The sequence below is a fragment of the Lampetra planeri genome, unplaced genomic scaffold (assembly GCF_965212315.1).
Source record: "Lampetra planeri unplaced genomic scaffold, kcLamPlan1.2.h2 scaffold_1288, whole genome shotgun sequence".
Taxonomy (NCBI): Eukaryota; Metazoa; Chordata; class Hyperoartia; order Petromyzontiformes; family Petromyzontidae; genus Lampetra; species Lampetra planeri.
The window spans coordinates 7,501-22,500 of NW_027614005.1; the positions used below are offsets into that span (position 1 = coordinate 7,501).

Sequence of the window (15,000 nt, forward strand, 5' to 3'; positions counted from 1 at the left end):
TGGGTGAGTGGCTGGGTGAGTGGGTGGGTGAGTGGGTGGGTGAGTGGGTGGGTGAGTGGCTGGGTGAGTGGCTGGGTGAGTGGCTGGGTGAGTGGGTGGGTGGGTGAGTGGGTGGGTGAGTGGGTAGGTGAGTGGCTGGGTGAGTGGGTGGGTGGGTGAGTGGGTGGGTGAGTGGCTGGGTGAGTGGGTGGCTTGGTGAGTGGCTGGGTGAGTGGCTGGGTGAGTGGGTGAGTGGGTGAGTGGGTGGGTGAGTGGGTGGGTGAGTGGCTGGGTGAATGGGTGGGTGGGTGAGTGGGTGGGTGAGTGGCTGGGTGAGTGGCTGGGTGAGTGGCTGGGTGAGTGGGTGGGTGAGTGGGTGGGTGAGTGGGTGGGTGAGTGGCTGGGTGAGTGGCTGGGTGAGTGGGTGGGTGGATGAGTGGGTGGGTGGGTGAGTGGGTGGGTGAGTGGCTGGGTGAGTGGCTGGGTGAGTGGCTGGGTGGGTGGGTGGCTGAGTGGGTGGGTGAGTGGGTGGGTGAGTGGCTGGGTGAGTGGCTGGGTGGGTGGGTGAGTGGGTGGGTGAGTGGGTGGGTGGGTGAGTGGGTGGGTGAGTGGATGAGTGGGTGGGTGAGTGGATGAGTGAGTGGGTGGGTGAGTGGCTGGGTGGGTGGGTGGCTGAGTGGGTGGGTGAGTGGGTGGGTGAGTGGCTGGGTGAGTGGCTGGGTGGGTGGGTGAGTGGGTGGGTGAGTGGGTGGGTGGGTGAGTGGGTGGGTGAGTGGATGAGTGGGTGGGTGAGTGGATGAGTGAGTGGGTGGGTGAGTGGGTGGTGAGTGGATGAGTGAGTGACTGGGTGAGTGGATGAGTGAGTGGATGAGTGGGTGAGTGAGTGGATGAGTGAGTGGGTGGGTGAGTGAGTGGATGAGTGAGTGGGTGGGTGAGTGACTGATTGACTGATTGACTGATTGACTGAGCGAGTGACTGAGCGAGTGACTGAGTGACTGACTGAGTGACTGACTGAGCGAGTGACTGTCACCCTGCAGCTGCAGCTGGTGCCGGGCACCACCACCGCTGCCCCCGCTGCCCCCGACAGCTGCCCCTGCCGCGGCTGCTGCCCCCCCCAGGGTGAGCTTGCTGCCCTGGATGTGCAGGGAGAGGGGCTTGGACTGCCCTCCGCCGGCAGAGCCACTCGCCAACGTAGCCAGCTGAGCGATGCTCACCATCTCACCGTCTGGGTGAGCGGGGTGGTGAGGGGGGTGGTGAGGGGGGTGGTGAGGGGGGTGGTGAGGGGGGTGGTGAGGGGGGTGGTGAGGGAGGTGGTGAGGGGGGGTGGTGAGGGAGGTGGTGAGGGGGGTGGTGAGGGGGGTGGTGAGGGGGGTGGTGAGGGGGGTGGTGAGGGGGGTGGTGAGGGGGGTGGTGAGGGGGGTGGTGAGGGGGGTGGTGAGGGGGGTGGTGAGCGGGGTGGTGAGGGAGGTGGTGAGGGAGGTGGTGAGGGAGGTGGTGAGGGGGGTGGTGAGGGGGGTGGTGAGGGGGGTGGTGAGGGGGGTGGTGAGGGGGGTGGTGAGGGGGGTGGTGAGGGGGGTGGTGAGGGGGGTGGTGAGGGGGGTGGTGAGGGGGTGGTGAGCGGGGTGGTGAGGGAGGTGGTGAGGGAGGTGGTGAGGGAGGTGGTGAGGGGGGTGGTGAGGGGGGTGGTGAGGGGGGTGGTGAGGGGGGTGGTGAGGGGGGTGGTGAGGGGGGTGGTGAGGGGGGTGGTGAGGGGGGTGGTGAGGGGGGTGGTGAGCGGGGTGGTGAGGGAGGTGGTGAGGGAGGTGGTGAGGGAGGTGGTGAGGGGGGTGGTGAGGGGGGTGGTGAGGGGGGTGGTGAGGGGGTGGTGAGGGGGGTGGTGAAGAAGGTGGTGAGGGGGGTGGTGAGGGGGGTGGTGAGGGGGGTGGTGAGGGAGGTGGTGAGGGGGGTGGTGAGGGGGGTGGTGAGGGGGGTGGTGAGGGGGGTGGTGAGGGGGGTGGTGAGGGAGGTGGTGAGGGGGGTGGTGAGGGGGGTGGTGAGGGGGGTGGTGAGGGGGTGGTGAGGGAGGTGGTGAGGGGGGTGGTGAGGGGGGTGGTGAGGGGGGTGGTGAGGGGGGTGGTGAGGGGGGTGGTGTGAGGGGGTGGTGAGGGAGGTGGTGAGGGGGGTGGTGAGGGGGGTGGTGAGGGGGGTGGTGAGGGGGGTGGTGAGGGGGGTGGTGAGGGGGGTGGTGAGGGAGGTGGTGAGGGAGGTGGTGAGGGGGGTGGTGAGGGGGGTGGTGAGGGGGGGTGGTGACGTGATTTGTCTACCCACTCACTCACCCACCCACTCACCCACCCCACCCACTCACCCACTCACCCACCCACTCACCCACCCACCCACTCACTCACCCACCCACTCACCCACTCACTCACTCACCCACTCACCCAGCCACCCACCCACTCACTCACCCACTCACTCACCCACCCACTCACACCACTCACCCAGCCACCCACCCCACTCACCCAGCCACCCACCCACTCACCCAGCCACCCACCCACTCACTCACCCACCCACTCACCCACCCACTCACCCACCCACCCACCCACCCACCCACCCACCCACTCACCCACCCACCCACCCACCCACCCACCCACCCACCCACCCACCCACTCACCCACCCACCCACCCACTCACCCACTCACCCACCCACCCACCCACTCACCCACCCACCCACCCACCCACTCACCCACCCACCCACCCACTGTGTCACTCACTGGGCAGTCGGGCCTGTGTCTGTGGGCTCAGTACGAGCCTCTGGGGCAGCAGGCCACTGGGCAGTGCGTATCCGTGCAGCGGAGGACCCACAGAGCCCAGGGTGATCTGGGGCTGAGAGGTCACCACGGCGGAGGTCACCACGGCGGAGGTCCCCACGGCGGAGGTCCCCACGGCAGAGGTCCCCACGGCAGAGGTCCCCACGGCAGAGGTCCCCACGGCGGAGGTCCCCACGGCAGAGGTCCCCACGGCGGCGGTCCCCATGGCGGAGGTCGCCGTGGGGGTCGAGGTCAAAGGTGAAGGGTCAGCCGGAGGGGAGGTTGAGGCTGTGACGGAGAGAGAAGGAGGGGGTGAGTGGGTGAGTGGGTGGGGTGGGTGAGTGGGTGGGTGAGTGGGTGGGTGAGTGAGTGGGTGGGTGGCTGGGTGAGTGGGTGGGTGAGTGAGTGGGTGGGTGGCTGGGTGAGTGGGTGAGTGAGTGAGTAAGTGGGTGGGTGGGTGAGTGAGTGGGTGAGTGAGTTGGTGGATGTGTGGGTGGGTGGGTGAGTGGGTGGGTGAGTGGGTGGGTGGGTGAGTGGGTGGGTGGTTGGTTGAGTGGGTGGGTGGGTGAGTGGGTGGGTGAATGAGTTGGTGGGTGTGTGGGTTGGGTGAGTGGGTGGGTGAGCGAGCGAGTGAGTGGTGAGTGAGTGGTGAGTGGTGAGTGAGTGGTGAGCGAGGGTGAGTGAGTGGTGAGTGGTGAGTGAGTGGTGAGTGAGTGAGTGGTGAGTGAGTGGTGAGCGAGGTGAGTGAGTGGTGAGTGGTGAGTGAGTGGTGAGTGAGTGGTGAGTGAGTGAGTGGTGAGTGAGTGGTGAGCGAGGGTGAGTGAGTGGTGAGTGAGTGAGTGGTGAGCGAGGGTGAGTGAGTGGTGAGCGAGGGTGAGTGAGTGGTGAGTGAGTGAGTGGTGAGTGAGTGGTGAGCGAGTGGTGAGTGGTGAGCGAGGGTGAGTGAGTGGTGAGTGAGTGAGTGGTGAGTGAGTGGTGAGTGAGTGAGTGGTGAGTGAGTGGTGAGCGAGGTGAGTGAGTGGTGAGTGAGTGAGTGGTGAGTGAGTGGTGAGTGAGTGAGTGGTGAGTGAGTGGTGAGTGAGTGGTGAGTGAGTGGTGAGTGAGTGAGTGGTGAGTGAGTGGTGAGCGAGGGTGAGTGAGTGGTGAGTGAGTGAGTGGTGAGTGAGTGAGTGGTGAGTGAGTGGTGAGTGAGTGGTGAGTGAGTGGTGAGCGAGGGTGAGTGGTGAGTGGTGAGTGAGGGTGAGTGAGTGGTGAGTGAGTGAGTGGTGAGTGAGTGGTGAGTGAGTGAGTGGTGAGTGAGTGGTGAGCGAGGGTGAGTGAGTGGTGAGTGAGTGAGTGGTGAGCGAGGGTGAGTGAGTGGTGAGTGAGTGGTGAGTGAGTGAGTGGTGAGCGAGGGTGAGTGAGTGGTGAGTGAGTGGTGAGTGAGTGGTGAGTGAGTGAGTGGTGAGTGAGTGGTGAGTGAGTGGTGAGTGAGTGGTGAGCGAGGGTGAGTGAGTGGTGAGTGAGTGGTGAGCGAGGGTGAGTGAGTGGTGAGTGAGTGGTGAGTGAGTGGTGAGCGAGGTGAGTGAGTGGTGAGTGAGTGAGTGGTGAGTGAGTGGTGAGTGAGTGGTGAGTGAGTGGTGAGCGAGGGTGAGTGAGTGGTGAGTGAGTGGTGAGTGAGTGGTGAGTGAGTGGTGAGTGAGTGGTGAGTGAGTGGTGAGTGAGTGGTGAGTGAGTGGTGAGTGAGTGGTGAGTGAGTGGTGAGTGAGTGGTGTGAGTGGTGAGTGAGTGGTGAGCGAGGGTGAGTGAGTGAGTGGTGAGTGAGTGTGAGTGATGGTGAGTGAGTGGTGAGCGAGGGTGAGTGAGTGAGTGGTGAGTGAGTGGTGAGCGAGGGTGAGTGAGTGGTGAGTGAGTGAGTGGTGAGCGAGGGTGAGTGAGTGAGTGGTGAGTGAGTGGTGAGTGAGTGAGTGGTGAGCGAGGGTGAGTGAGTGAGTGGTGAGTGAGTGGTGAGTGAGTGGTGAGTGAGTGGTGAGCGAGGGTGAGTGAGTGAGTGGTGAGTGAGTGGTGAGCGAGGGTGAGTGAGTGGTGAGTGAGTGAGTGGTGAGTGAGTGAGTGGTGAGTGAGTGGTGAGTGAGTGGTGAGTGAGTGGTGAGCGAGGGTGAGTGAGTGAGTGGTGAGTGAGTGGTGAGTGAGTGGTGAGTGAGTGGTGAGCGAGGGTGAGTGAGTGAGTGGTGAGTGAGTGGTGAGTGAGTGGTGAGTGAGTGGTGAGCGAGGGTGAGTGAGTGGTGAGTGAGTGAGTGGTGAGCGAGGGTGAGTGAGTGAGTGGTGAGTGAGTGGTGAGTGAGTGGTGAGTGAGTGAGTGGTGAGCGAGGGTGAGTGAGTGAGTGGTGAGTGAGTGGTGAGTGAGTGGTGAGTGAGTGGTGAGCGAGGGTGAGTGAGTGAGTGGTGAGTGAGTGGTGAGCGAGGGTGAGTGAGTGGTGAGTGAGTGAGTGGTGAGCGAGGGTGAGTGAGTGAGTGGTGAGTGAGTGGTGAGTGAGTGGTGAGTGAGTGAGTGGTGAGCGAGGGTGAGTGAGTGAGTGGTGAGTGAGTGGTGAGTGAGTGGTGAGTGAGTGGTGAGCGAGGGTGAGTGAGTGAGTGGTGAGTGAGTGTGAGCGAGGTGAGTGAGTGGTGAGTGAGTGAGTGGTGAGTGAGTGGTGAGTGAGTGGTGAGCGAGGGTGAGTGAGTGAGTGGTGAGTGAGTGAGTGGTGAGTGAGTGAGTGGTGAGTGAGTGAGTGAGTGGTGAGTCGAGTGGTGAGTGAGTGGTGAGCGAGTGGTGAGCGAGGGTGAGTGAGTGGTGAGCGAGGGTGAGTGAGTGAGTGGTGAGTGAGTGGTGAGCGAGGGTGAGTGAGTGGTGAGTGAGTGAGTGGTGAGTGAGTGGTGAGTGAGTGAGTGGTGAGTGAGTGAGTGGTGAGTGAGTGAGTGAGTGGTGAGTGAGTGGTGAGTGAGTGGTGAGCGAGGGTGAGTGAGTGGTGAGTGAGTGAGTGAGTGGTGAGTGGTGAGTGAGTGGTGAGCGAGGGTGAGTGAGTGGTGAGCGAGGGTGAGTGAGTGGTGAGTGAGTGGTGAGTGAGTGGTGAGTGAGTGGTGAGTGAGTGAGTGGTGAGCGAGGGTGAGTGAGTGGTGAGCGAGGGTGAGTGAGTGAGTGGTGAGTGAGTGAGTGGTGAGTGAGTGAGTGGTGAGTGAGTGAGTGAGTGGTGAGTGAGTGGTGAGTGAGTGGTGAGCGAGGGTGAGTGAGTGGTGAGTGAGTGAGTGGTGAGTGGTGAGTGAGTGGTGAGCGAGGGTGAGTGAGTGGTGAGCGAGGGTGAGTGAGTGAGTGGTGAGTGAGTGGTGAGCGAGGGTGAGTGAGTGGTGAGTGAGTGAGTGGTGAGTGAGTGGTGAGTGAGTGGTGAGCGAGGGTGAGTGAGTGAGTGGTGAGTGAGTGAGTGGTGAGTGAGTGAGTGGTGAGTGAGTGAGTGAGTGGTGAGTGAGTGGTGAGTGAGTGGTGAGCGAGGGTGAGTGAGTGGTGAGTGAGTGAGTGGTGAGTGGTGAGTGAGTGGTGAGCGAGGGTGAGTGAGTGGTGAGCGAGGGTGAGTGAGTGGTGAGCGAGGGTGAGCGAGGGTGAGCGAGGGTGAGCACGTGTGGAGGCCTTGTCCAAAGTGGTCTTCCCCATGGGCTCCTCTCCGTAAGGAACCGGTGCAAACAGCCTGCACACACACACAAAGGTCCCCCGTGTAGCCTTCACAGAATGTAGGGGCAAGTGCTGTCAGCGAGCACCACCGATGATACACACACAGACAAAGCTCCCCCGTGCAGCCTCGAGCAGGGCTTACTCACCCACCCACCCACTCACCCACCCACTCACCCACCCACCCACCCACTCACCCACCCACTCACCCACTCACCCACCCACCCACCCACTCACCCACCCACCCACTCACCCACCCAACCACCCACCCACCCACCCACCAACCAACCCACTCACCCACTCACCCACTCACTCACCCACCAACCCACCCACCCGCCCACCCACCCACCCACCCACCAACCAACCCACTCACCCACTCACTCACCCACCAACCCACCCACTCACCCACTCACCCACCCACCCACTCACCCACCCACCCGTTCACCCACCCACTCACCCACCAACCCACCCACTCACCCAACCACCCACCCACCCACCAACCAACCCACCCACTCACCCACCAACCCACCCACCCACCCACTCACCCACCCACCCACCCACCCACCAACCAACCCACTCACCCACTCACCCACCCACTCACCCACCCACTCACCCACCCACCCACACACCAACTCACTCACCCACCCACCCACTCACCCACCCACCAACCCACTCACCCACCAACCCACTCACCCACTCATCCACCAACCCACCCACTCACCCACTCACCCACCCACCCACTCACCCACCCACCCGTTCACCCACCCACTCACCCTCACCCACCCACCACCACCCACCAACCAACCCACTCACCCACTCACCCACCCACCCACCCACTCACCCACCAACCCACCCACTCACCCACCCACCCACCGACCCACCAACCAACCCACTCACCCACTCACCCACCCACTCACCCACCCACTCACCCACCCACTCACCCACCCACCCACACACCAACTCACTCACCCACCCACCCACCCACTCACCCACCCACCCACTCACCCACTCACCCACCAACCCACTCACCCACCAACCCACTCACCCACCAACCCACTCACCCACCAACCCACCCACCCACCGGCTGGCCTTGATGGGGTGGTGGTGCCTCTGAGCACCGCCACCGTCACCGCCATGAGCGCCGATCGCCAGCTCCAAGCCCCGCAGGGAGGGGCGGTGCCGAGGCAGGAAGTGGGAGGCGGCATAGCGGGTCACGTGACTCAGCTCCCGCGACAGGAAGTCGAAGGGAGAGAGATCGGCCTTCTGGGAGACGGGGAGGTGGGGGGGGGCGGAGAGGGGGGTGGTGATGGTGGCGGTGGTGGTGGAGGAGACCCATAGACACCCACAGAGACACACAGACACCCACAGAGACACACAGACACCCACAGAGACACACAGACACCCACAGAGACACACAGAGACACACAGACACCCACAGAGACCCACAGAGACACACAGAGACACACAGACACCCACAGAGACACACAGAGACACACAGAGACACACAGAGACACACAGAGACACACAGACACCCACAGAGACCCACAGAGACACACAGAGACCCACAGAGACACACAGAGACACACAGAGACACACAGACACCCACAGAGACCCACAGAGACACACAGAGACACACAGACACCCACAGAGACCCACAGAGACACACAGAGACACACAGACACCCACAGAGACACACAGAGACACACAGAGACACACAGAGACACACAGAGACACACAGACACCCACAGAGACCCACAGAGACACACAGAGACCCACAGAGACACACAGACACCCACAGAGACACACAGAGACCCACAGAGACACACAGACACCCACAGAGACCCACAGAGACACACAGAGACCCACAGAGACCCACAGAGACCCACAGAGACACACAGAGACCCACAGAAACACACAGAGACCCACAGAGACCCACAGAGACACACAGAGACCCACAGAGACCCACAGAGACACACAGACACCCACAGAGACACACAGAGACCCACAGAGACCCACAGAGACACAGAGACCCACAGAGACCCACAGAGACACACAGAGACCCACAGAGACACACAGACACCCACAGAGACCCACAGAGACACACAGAGACCCACAGAGACCCACAGAGACACACAGAGACCCACAGAGACACACAGACACCCACAGAGACCCACAGAGACACACAGAGACCCACAGAGACCCACAGAGACACACAGACACCCACAGAAACACACAGAGACCCACAGAGACACACAGACACCCACAGAGACCCATAAACTCAGAGAAACCCACAGACACCCACAGAGACCCAGACACCCACAGAGACTCACAGACACCCACAGAGACTCACAGAGACCCACTCCTAGCCACAGTGGGTGTCAGGATCTAACCCACGACCTCCTGTAGACCAGGCGAGGTAGTCAACATCTCCTAGCCACTGTGGGTGTCAGGGTCTAACCCACGACCTCCTGTAGACCAGGCGAGGTAGTCAACATCTCCTAGCCACCGTGGGTGTCAGGGTCTAACCCACGACCTCCTGTAGACCAGGCGAGGTAGTCAACATCTCCTAGCCACCGTGGGGGTGTCACAGGGTCCGGGCTGTAAACCACGACCTCCGGCTCACCTGCAGAAAGTCAGCGTCCAGAGCAGACATCACCAACTTCGGGACGCTGAGTGTCACCTCCTGGAGACACGCCGGGACCTCGTTGCAGATCTTCGCCCAGACCTCCTCCTCCACCTCCTCCTCCTCCACCTCCTCCTCATCGTCGCTGTCCGTGTCTGTGTCTGCGTCGCCGCTGTCCGTGTCTGTGTGGCGGCTGTCCGTGTCTCCGACTGCGCTGTGGCTGCGGGTCTCGGTGGCGTCTTCGGCGGCGTCGTCGCGGGCGGACGCGTAGCACTCCAGCAGGGCGGAGAGCGGGAGAGCCGCTGTGGGGGTGGTGGTGGTGGTGGTGGAGTTGGGATGAAGCATCACACACCCACCCACTCACCCACTCACCCACCCACCAACCCACTCACCCATTCACCCACCCACCAATCCACCTACTCACCCACCCACTCACTCACCCACCCCCTCAAAACCCACCCACCCACACCCACCCACCCACTCACCCACTCACTCACCCACCCACCCACGCACCCACGCACCCACTCAGCCACCCACTCACTCACCCACCCACCAACCCACTCACCCACTCACCCACCCACCAATCCACCTACTCACCCACTCACTCACCCACCCCCTCAAAACCCACCCACCCACACCCACCCACCCACTCACCCACCCACCCACCCACTCACTCACTCACTCACTCACCCACCCACCCACCCACCCACCCACGCACCCACCCACCCACTCAGCCACCCACTCAGCCACCCACTCACTCACCCACCCACCCACCCACCCACTCACCAACCCACTCACCCACCCACCCACCCACTTACCCATTCGCCCACCCACCAACTCTCTCACCCACCCACACCCCCACCCACCCACCCACCAACCGACTCACCCACCCACCCACCCACTCATCCACCTGACAGGTGTCAACTCTACCAACGGGCGGACGTTTCGGGTCACGACCCTGATTCATGGCGGAGTGGCGGTCCCCCCCCCCCCCCCGCCTCACCGAGTCTCAGCAGCTCGGCACTTTCATCGCCACCATCACCGGAGTCGCACAGCGGACTCAGAGCCTCCTCCTCGTCCAGAGTCCTCTCATCGTCAACGTCTACAGCAACAGTAGCAGCAGCAATAGTAGCAGCAGTAGCAGCAGTAGAAGTAGTATCATCAGTAGTAGTAGCAGCATCATCATCAGTAGCATCATCATCAGTAGTAGTAGCATCATCAGTAGTAGTATCATCAGTAGTAGTAGCATCATCAGCATCATCAGTAGTAGTAGCATCATCATCAGTAGTAGTAGTATCATCATCATCATCATCAGCAGCAGCAGCAGTAGTATCATCATCAGTAGTAGTAGCATCATCATCAGTAGTAGTAGCATCATCATCAGTAGCATCATCATCAGTAGTAGTAGTATCATCAGTAGTAGCAGCATCATCGGCAGCAGCAGTAGCAGCAGCAGCGTCAGTAGAAGTAGTAGCATCATCAGTAGTAGTACCAGCATCATCAGTAGTAGTAGTATCATCATCATCAGTAGTAGCATCATCATCATCAGTAGTAGTAGCATCATCATCACCATCACCACCAGCATCACCAGCATCACCATCACCACCATCACCACAATCACCACCACCACCACAATCACCACCACCACCACAATCACCACCATCACCACCATCACCACCATCACCACAATCACCACCACCACCATCATCACCACCATCACCACCACCACCACCATCACCACCACCATCATCATCACCACCACCACCATCACCACCACCATCACCACCATCACCACCATCACCATCATCACCATCATCACCATCATCACCATCACCACCACCACCACCATCACCACCACCACCACCATCACCACCATCACCATCATCACCACCACCATCACCACCACAATCACCATCACCACCATCACCACCACCATCACCACCATCACCACCACCATCACCACCATCACCATCACCACCATCACCATCACCACCACCACCACCATCACCACCACCATCACCATCACCACCATCACCATCATCACCACCATCACAACCACCACCACCACCATCACCACCACCATCACCACCCCCACCATCACCACCACCACCACCACCACCATCACCACCACCACCATCACCACCACCACCATCACCACCACCATCATCATCACCACCATCACCACCATCACCACCACCACCACCACCATCACCACCACCACCACCACCATCATCATCACCACCACCATCACCACCATCACCACCATCACCACCATCACCACCACCACCATCATCACCACCACCACCATCACCACCACCACCACCACCATCATCACCACCATCACCATCACCACCACCATCACCACCACCATCACCATTACCACCATCACCACCACCACCATCATCACCATCACCACCACCCATCACCACCATCACCACCATCACCACCACCATCACCATTACCACCATCACCACCACCACCATCACCATCACCACCACCACCACCATCACCATCACCACCATCACCACCATCACCACCATCACCACCATCACCACCACCATCACCACCACCATCACCACCATCACCACCACCATCACCACCATCACCACCACCACCATCACCACCATCACCACCATCACCATCACCACCATCACCACCACCACCACCGCCATCAACATCACCACCATCACCACCACCATCACCATTACCACCATCACCACCACCACCATCACCATCACCACCACCATCACCACCACCACCATCACCATCACCACCACCATCACCACCATCACCACCACCATCACCATCACCACCATCACCACCATCACCACCATCACCACCATCACCACCATCACCACCATCACCACCACCATCACCACCACCATCACCACCACCATCACCACCATCACCACCACCATCACCACCATCACCACCACCACCATCACCACCATCACCACCATCACCATCACCACCATCACCACCACCACCACCGCCATCAACATCACCACCATCACCACCACCATCACCATTACCACCATCACCACCACCACCATCACCACCACCATCACCACCACCACCATCACCATCACCACCACCATCACCACCATCACCACCACCATCACCATCACCACCATCACCTCGGTGTCGACGTTTTCTGCAGGGTCCTTCTGAATCTCCCCCCCATCTCTTCCTGCCCTGTAATCCGTAGCACACACAAGCATACGCCATTGTAATCCGTAGCACACACAAGCATACGCCATTGTAATCCGTAGCACACACAAGCATACGCCATTGTAATCCATAGCACACACAAGCATACGCATTGTAATCCGTAGCACACACAAGCATACGGCATTGTAATCCGTAGCACACACAAGCATACGCCATTGTAATCCGTAGCACACACAAGCATATGGAATTGAAATCCATAGCACACACAAGCATACGGCATTATAATCCGTGTGTGTGTGGCTGTGTGTGTGTCTGTGTGTCTGGCTGTGTGTGTGTGACACTGTCTGTGTGTGTGTGTCTGTGTGTGTGTGTGACACTGTCTGTGTGTGTGTGTGAGGCTGTGTGTCTGTGTGTGTTGCTGTGTGTGTGTATGACACTGTCTGTGTGTGTGTGTGTGTGAGGCTGTGTGTCTGTGTGTGTGTCTGTGTGTGTGTGTGTCTGTGTGAGTGTGTCTGTGTGTGTGGCTGTGTGTGTATGACACTGTCTGTGTGTCTGTGTGTGTGTGTCTGTGTGTGTCTGTGTCTGTGTGTGTGGCTGTGTGTGTGTGTATGACACTGTCTGTGTGTGTGTGTGTCTGTCTGCGTGTGTCTGTGCGTCACGCCAAATCGAACCCACTCACCGTCCCTGCAGCGTGCTGATTGGTGCAGAGCGTTGGGGCCGGGTCACGTGACTCCGCAGCCTCCACCAGGGTCTGCTCCTTGAAGCGGACCACCTGCGTGGCGGGGGGCGAGACAAAGGTGACCCAGGGAGCCTCCACACTGCTGCAGGGGCAAGTGCACGTCTCAGGGCAAGCATCTACAGTGAGGGAAACAAGTATTTGATTTTGTACGTTTGCCCGCTGACAAAGAAATGACCAGTCTATAATTTGAACGGTGGATTTATTTGAACAGTGAGAGTCAGAATAACAACAACAGAATCCAGAAAAACGCACGTCAAAAATCTTATCAATTGATTTGCATTTCAATGAGGGAAAATAAGCATTTCACCCCCTCTCAATCAGAAAGATTTCTGGCTCCCAGGTGTCTTTTATTATACAGGTAACGAGCTGAGATTAGGAGCACACTCTTAAAGGGAGTGCTTTGTTACCTGTATTAAAGACACCTGTTCACAGATGCAATCAATCAATCAGATTCCAAACTCTCCACCATGGCCAAGACCAAAGAGCTCTCCAAGGATATGATACACACACAGTGTGTGTCACTGTGTGTGTGTGTGTCTCTGTGTGTGTGTCTCTGTGTGTGTGTCTCTGTGTGTGTGTCACTGTGTGTGTGTCACTGTGTGTGTCACTGTGTGTGTGTGTGTGTCACTGTGTGTGTGTGTGTGTCACTGTGTGTGTGTGTGTCTCTGTGTGTGTGTCTCTGTGTGTGTGTCTCTGTGTGTGTGTCTCTGTGTGTGTGTCTCTGTGTGTGTGTCTCTGTGTGTGTGTCTCTGTGTGTGTCACTGTGTGTGTGTGTCACTGTGTGTGTGTGTGTCACTGTGTGTGTGCCACTGTGTGTGTCACTGTGTGTGTGTGTGTCACTGTGTGTGTGTGTGTCACTGTGTGTGTGTCACTGTGTGTGTCTCTGTGTGTTTGTCACTGTGTGTGTGTGTCACTGTGTGTGTGTGTCTGTGTGTGTCACTGTGTGTGTGTGTGTCACTGTGTGTGTCACTGTGTGTGTCACTGTGTGTGTGTGTGTCACTGTGTGTGTGTGTCACTGTGTGTGTGTGTCACTGTGTGTGTGTCTCTGTGTGTGTGTCACTGTGTGTGTGTGTCACTGTGTGTGTGCCACTGTGTGTGTCACTGTGTGTGTGTGTGTCACTGTGTGTGTGTCACTGTGTGTGTGTGGCACTGTGTGTGTGTCTCTGTGTGTGTGTCTCTGTGTGTGTGTGTCACTGTGTGTGTGTCACTGTGTGTGTGTGTGTCTCTGTGTGTGTGTCACTGTGTGTGTGTCACTGTGTGTGTGTGTCTGTGTGTGTGTGTCACTGTGTGTGTGTGTCACTGTGTGTGTGTGCGTCACTGTGTGTGTGTCACTGTGTGTGTGTGTGTCACTGTGTGTGTGTGTCACTGTGTGTGTGTCACTGCGTGTGTCAGTGTGTGTGTCACTGTGTGTGTGTGTCTGTGTGTCACTGTGTGTGTGTGTGTCACTGTGTCTGTGTGTGTCACTGTGTGTGTGTCACTGTGTGTGTCACTGTGTGTGTGTCACTGTTTGTGCCACTGTGTGTGTCACTGTGTGTGTGTCACTGTGTGTGCCAGTGTCACTGTGTGTGTGTGTCACTGTGTGTGTGTGTGTCACTGTGTGTGTGTGTGTCACTGTGTGTGTGTGTCTGTCACTGTGTGTGTCTCACTGTCTGTGTGTGTGTGTGTCACTGTGTGTGTGTCACTGTGTGTGTGTCACTGTGTGTGTGTGTGTCTGTGTGTGTGTGTGTCTGTGTGTGTGTCACTGTGTGTGTGTGTCACTGTGTGATATAAAGGTGACCCAGGTAGCCCCCCTTACCCGCCCCATGTTTTCCCAGAACTGCGTCACGGCGCTGGCTGCGTGTCGAGCGAGTGTCCGCAGCGCCGCACCGCGCCGCGACTCCTCGCGCAGCCTCCTGGCCGCCTCGCGCCGCACGTGGCGAGACACCGACACGCACAGCTGCGTGGGGGGAGACACGGGGAGACACGCGGAGACACGCGGAGGTGAGAGAAACACGAGACACGGGGAGACACGCGGAGACACGCG

The 15,000-nt window shown here is 59.1% G+C and overlaps 1 protein-coding gene across 1 annotated transcript in view; it reads right to left on the reverse strand.

The window, feature by feature from the left end:
- LOC144739070 (uncharacterized) overlaps window positions 1–15,000 on the reverse strand; it is a gene marked incomplete at its 3' end in the record, with an annotated part of 18,455 nt that overhangs the window by 1,327 nt on the left and 2,128 nt on the right. The window contains exons 3-11 of the mRNA XM_078622068.1: window positions 14,773–14,913; window positions 12,918–13,010; window positions 12,205–12,262; window positions 10,071–10,169; window positions 9,068–9,369; window positions 7,526–7,707; window positions 6,396–6,463; window positions 2,730–3,053; window positions 1,010–1,204 (exon numbers count right to left, since the gene is read on the reverse strand). Coding sequence (XP_078478194.1) covers window positions 1,010–1,204; window positions 2,730–3,053; window positions 6,396–6,463; window positions 7,526–7,707; window positions 9,068–9,369; window positions 10,071–10,169; window positions 12,205–12,262; window positions 12,918–13,010; window positions 14,773–14,913 — 1,462 coding nt within the window. The remainder of the gene's footprint in view (window positions 1–1,009; window positions 1,205–2,729; window positions 3,054–6,395; window positions 6,464–7,525; window positions 7,708–9,067; window positions 9,370–10,070; window positions 10,170–12,204; window positions 12,263–12,917; window positions 13,011–14,772; window positions 14,914–15,000) is intronic.